General features: G+C 33.5%; 1 protein-coding gene across 1 annotated transcript; it reads right to left on the bottom strand.

Annotated features, from left to right (window-relative positions):
- Positions 1 to 218: 218 nt before the first annotated feature.
- LOC145164428 (uncharacterized) lies at positions 219 to 911 on the bottom strand. The gene has a single exon (XM_079083148.1). It carries the CDS (start codon positions 909 to 911, stop codon positions 219 to 221), a length of 693 nt encoding a protein of 230 aa, XP_078939274.1.
- Positions 912 to 5,850: the final 4,939 nt, after the last annotated feature.

Here is a 5,850-nt window from a genome sequence, read left to right on the forward strand (position 1 = left end):
GGGTGGGAGATAGGGCAGCCCACCGCTGGTGTGTCGACGATGCAACTGTCCAATGTTGCTAATTTGAGTTCGGTGGAGGGTAGAAGACCCACCCAACAGGTTATTGGCGTGGGTTGTGGTACTGTTGGCGGCGGCGCTGCTGGTTGTGGCCACCACCACCCCGTCGATTGTTAAAGTTTCCACGAGTGGATCCCCCCCCCCCCCCCACGGTTCGAGCTTTAAGACCCAACATGAAGCAAGGATGGAGTTGAAGCTTTATTTTCATGAGAAGGGCTGATTACACGAGTGCTAGAGAGGTGTGTTTCCTCTACAGCTAACATAGCCCGCATTTCAGAGAATGTGGGGAAAGGCTTGGTGAACCGTATGATACCAACGACATTATCATATTTGCTTGGAAGCCCATTGAGAGCATGAAGAACCACATTTCTATCTTTAACCTTTTCACCAAGTCCTTCCAGGAGGTCTTCGATTCTCTTGACATTCTCACAATAGTCATGGATAGATAGATCTCCCAAGGTTATGTTCCTTAATTCAGCTTCAAGTTGTATAGCAGTTGATTCGACATTTTCATAGAAGAGGGAGTGAAGATTCTGCCAGACCTTGCGTGCAGAGGCGTTGGTGGAGTATGCAGATGAGATAAGCTTTTGAGAAATCGATCCAAAGATCCATAGCTTGACCATAGAATCAAGTTGTTGCCATTCCGGGTCAGTATGAGGTTTGTTTGGTGGGTCGAATGTGTCATCAATGTGGTTAACAACGCCATAGGCGATGCAGTGAGTCTGAAACAAGTCGCTCCAGGTTTCATAGTTGCGGGTTGAGATGTCTAAGATCAGTGGAACGTAAGACTTGATATTGGCGATACCAAAAGCATGGTGGGTGGGTTTAGAGTGGTTGCTTTCTCTGTTGGTCATGATTAGATAGGAACAAAAGGTAGAAGAGAAGAGGAGAAGGAGGGACAGAATATGCCGACAGAATTGAAGGATCGGCTAGGGTTTAATTCCCAATACGCTCTGATACCATGAAGATCGGTATTTTCCCCAATGCTCCAATAAGATTCGGTAAACGTATAAGTAGAATACAAGGAGGGCCACATGGGCCGAGATACACTGGGCTAACTAAATGGATACAATAATAACATACATACAAGTATATATATATATATATATATATATATATATATATATATATATGCTAACAGAAATAAAAAGAAAAAAATATTCGAGTGTTTAAACCAAATTAATTCCAAACTATAGTTTTACATAGGATTCAAAGTTTTATGCAGTGTTTTTTTTTTTGAAAAAAAAATATTTTCAGTGGTTAAAACAGAAAAAACAAATTCGGTGGTTATATAAAAAAAAAATTAAACTTCATATAGCCGTTTTTGTTTTCTGTTTGGTTTTGTTTTTTTTTTCTTCGTGTGTGTGTGTATATATATATATATATATATATATATATATATATATATATATATATATATATATATATATATATATATATATATATATATATATATATATATATATACTAGGCGTTTATCCGCGCCAAGCAACGGGTGCGAATAGTTTATTTTGGCAATAATTTCAATTTAGAAACATGTTATTTTTCAAGGAACACCAGTTACTTTTCGACAAATCGTTTCATTTCGGTGTTTATTGTTCATTCGCAAATGCCCCTGTTTATTTTTTGTTATGATTAATCAAGAAACGGTTATTTCTTGTCTTAAAAACAATATTTAAAAAAAAAGTTAAAATTAGAATTGAAAATTAGATTCTATAATTATACAAACAAATGAAAGTACATTTCTATTTCTTGCATTTAGTCTAATCAGGGGCTAATAGTTTGTAGAAATTAGTTTGTAGAGTCGAATAGTTTATTGAATAATGAATAGTTTCAATTCAACGATTAATTTGTTTTAAGAAACATGTCATTAAAAATAAGACACAATGTAATCTCATGAAAACGGATATTGAAAATTAAAAGTTTGGCAAATGCAATTGGAAATTACCATGCGTCCCTGCGGAGTGGGGATGGGCAATTTCTAATTAAAAATAACACACAATGTACTGACAAGTATGGCCAAGCATTAGTTTCAATTCAACGATTTGTTTTATTTTCAACGCACAGTGTATTCTTCGTTTTTATGTACGTTGTATAAGTGCTTGCAAATGTTGTATCCATTTTGTTGAAAATAGATTATTTACAATTTCGGAACCATAGGGACCAAAACACCAAAAAACAACAAACTATAGGGACAAAATTTAAAAGAGAAAGATATAAAGAAAAGAAATGAACAGGGGGATACTTACGACTTATAGCCCAAATCCCTTGATTACATATATGTATTTATTATTTTCTGATGAATCGTATTATATTTATGTAGGATTGTTAATTCCAGCAAATAAAGTTTTGTTGCTAAAGTACACAAAAGGTGCTCAATTATTAGTAGTAGTAAGCACCAAAAATGTATTCATGTAATTTTATGTATAGTCTTTGACAATGAATTTCCAATATTGCCGACAATATGTTTTGGCTTAAAAAAATAACAAATCCAAAGGGTTTATATCTTCCACATCAAAATACAATTTTACACAAAGACCAACTGGCATTGTAGCTTTGATTCTAGACATCACCTAGCCAAGCAACAACTTCCATTACCATCCTCATTACATAGTGTACATAAATGACAATGATAAGCCCTACTACAAAAGAAAGAAATAATGTTTTCTTTGAGCACAACCGACAAAAGCAAGAAACAGAATGTTTGCGTTTGCTAGTATGACTTTAATAAAACAGCAAGAAACAAAGTTGTCATTAAACATTAATAACAAATAATAATGACAACATACAAGAATATATACAAAAGGTTACAGTATAGGATTTAAGGTTGTATCAATTTGACAAAATCACAAAAGGCAATCTTCAAAAAATCAGTCAAATTCACATATTCAGAGTTCATAAATGCAAATTGAGAGATAGAGAGACCGAGATAGGGGATAATTGAAGAAATTGCCAACATACACATGTAAACAAATCATATTGAAAAACATATAAACATGTTTACCTCCATATAAATCCTCTCACATAAGTATTTTACCCCTTTGCGTCCTCTCAATATATGAAATAACCACATGCACGATCCTAGAAAACCAAAAAAGATACGATTATCTCTAAGACAATATAGAATATAAAAATATTTTCCCCTTTCTTGTCCCTCTTCTGCCAGTTTCCTACACACCAGTAATAAACATATTGAGAGGATATTTTCTTTTTTCCTTGATTTTTAAGATTATTTGGAAATCAAACCTTTAATTTCTCTCCAGAAGTATGAACTAAGAACCAAATATTGCAGCCCATTTAGAGCAAAATCATAAACAAAAGGTTCATAAACTGGATAAGGACAGGTTCAGTCTTCTTTAGTACAGACTTGCCCAAAACTTGAACAGGGTAGCCAAAGCGGTGTAACTGAGTGACAAAAACCTGCAAATATTATTATTAAACAATATGTTAAATCAAGTAGTGTAGGATTATTCTAGGATTTGATGAGCTTGCAAATATTTGTATCAAACATCATAGTAATGAGTGAGTCTGTTATTACATGATTCCATTAGGTCCGAATTCCAAAACCTTAGGCCCAGATTACAAAACCTGCACAAAAATGAACAACTATTAAAAATTGATTTCTAAAATATCGATTTTTTCCCGTTTTTGCTTTGGATCTTACCTGGGAGTCCACCTTAAACAAATTCGCAAAAGAAAAAAAAAAGAGTAAGGTCTTCTGTCAAAAAATTAGGCATAAGATACAAAAAAATACATAACTACTTACTTTGTAACATAATTATTAAAAAGATTCCTAGAACTGATTAGCTCTATCAACATTTTATTCTAACTTCTGCTACTTAATTTCACTTGCTTTATGAAGTTGATTAACTTGATTTCTCTCTAACTCTCAACAAACTCTGGAACCCAAAAAATTATGTCTCATTGCTAGATTGAGAATTGAGATGCTTGTTGCGGCTTTTCCATGATGGTAAGATTCCTCTCACCACCCATTTCTAAACCTGAGTTAGCAAGGAATAAATTTCAGCATCCATAGTTCATGAGAGATTCCTCTCATGACTCAAATGATTGTTTACTTCTGATCATACTTCAGAGTGACCCTTTGACCTAATAATGAACTTCAGGTCATTTTTTGGTCTATTTTCAGCAACCAGATGGCTCATCTCCAACAACATTAGTAAGTATATCATCTACAAAGTATATAATGAAATTGATAAGCAACATTATTGACTTGATCTGAAAAAATAATCCAGTAGGGTAAGATTGTCATTGTATTGTGTTGGCATAACCATAAAACTCTTGTGGGAATCAGGGAAAATGAGAGTGTGAGTAAGGAATAAGAAAAGCCAAGCAAGGTCCAGCCACGAGTGCATACTATACTGGTAAAAAAATGTCAATGTTATTGTCATTGTCTTTCAGAACATCAATTCAAAAATCATAAATTTTATTTTGTTATGCAATTTACAATGATAATCAAAAGCTAAATTCCCCATATACACACGCAATACCTTTCCCAAATAAAAAATTGTTACTGAAAATAAAAAAAAAATCTAAAAATTGCAAAGAGTTTACCTTTAGGATTTATCCATTGTTCAAAGGAATTGCAGGAGCTTGTTTGGAGGCTTAGAGAAAACAAAATGCACTGAAAATCAAAATACTGTGTGAAGTCTAAAATCATGTTCATAAAAAAATCAACAAAAAGAAGCACCCACCATAGCAGGTGGATCCATATCAACATAAAAAATCAAATTTGAATGCAACCTTAGAGAAAGTTACACCAAGGTGTCTGTATTATAAAGACTTTGTCTTGCATTGGAGCCCTAAAAAGAAAAGTATCAAACACCAACCAAGAACAGACTCATTGTATTATTCGCTTTGTTTTTGTGAATTTAAAATTAATGAAATAGATACCTCAATCGGATCGATTCTGTAATATATAGAAAGAAACATAAGGAAAAATAGGGCAAATTGATTACGTGTATAAACAACAAAATGAATGAAGAAGAAGCACCGAAACTAACGTGTATCTTTCAGAACATAAACAAAGTATTTACCTTTTTTGCTGAGAGTGGCGTTTTTTTTGGAGAGTGAGTTTATCTTCAAGGGGGTGATCTAGGTTTCGTTCAGACGTTTGTAATTTGAACAATTTATGAATGGGGTCTGTGATTGATTTGTCTTTTTTTAATTCACATTTGTGGGAAGCGTTGGTGACTGCATGAAAGGTGGAGGAGGCTGGTTCTGTGGGAAGGGGAGAGGCGACGTTTCTCTTCGTGGGAGATAGAGGGATGGAGGAAGCCGGTGAAATAGTGTGGAATTTGAGGAAGGTGAGGGAGAAGTTCAACAGGAAGACGCAAGATATAAAGGAGGATCGCCAGAATCTACATATACATTTGCCAAGATCTCTGATTCAAAAAAAGACTCGATTCCCCTATTTCAAGGAACAGATTGGGAATAAGTCTTCATTTGGACCGGTTTTATTCACATTAATTAGGTGGAGATTTTTAAGGGATATAAGTGAGACTATTCAAAGTTTGACCTTTGACTAAATAAGATTCAATGCATAAATTCATTGTACAACTTGCATTTGATTTTCTACCTCTTAAAATTCAACATTTTAGGCTAAATGCTTATTAAGGTGTATATATATATATATATATATATATATATATATATATATATATATTGCATTTTTTATCCTAATGAGATTCTTATATTGTTTTTGCTCCAAGTAAAATGACTATTTTTGGTATTTAAATATAGCTGATTTTTACAATTTTGATCCAAAATTTAACG

This window comes from Lactuca virosa, chromosome 3 (assembly GCF_052849685.1).
Source record: "Lactuca virosa cultivar CGN04683 chromosome 3, Lactuca_virosa_CGN04683_v6, whole genome shotgun sequence".
Lineage (NCBI taxonomy): Eukaryota > Viridiplantae > Streptophyta > Magnoliopsida > Asterales > Asteraceae > Lactuca > Lactuca virosa.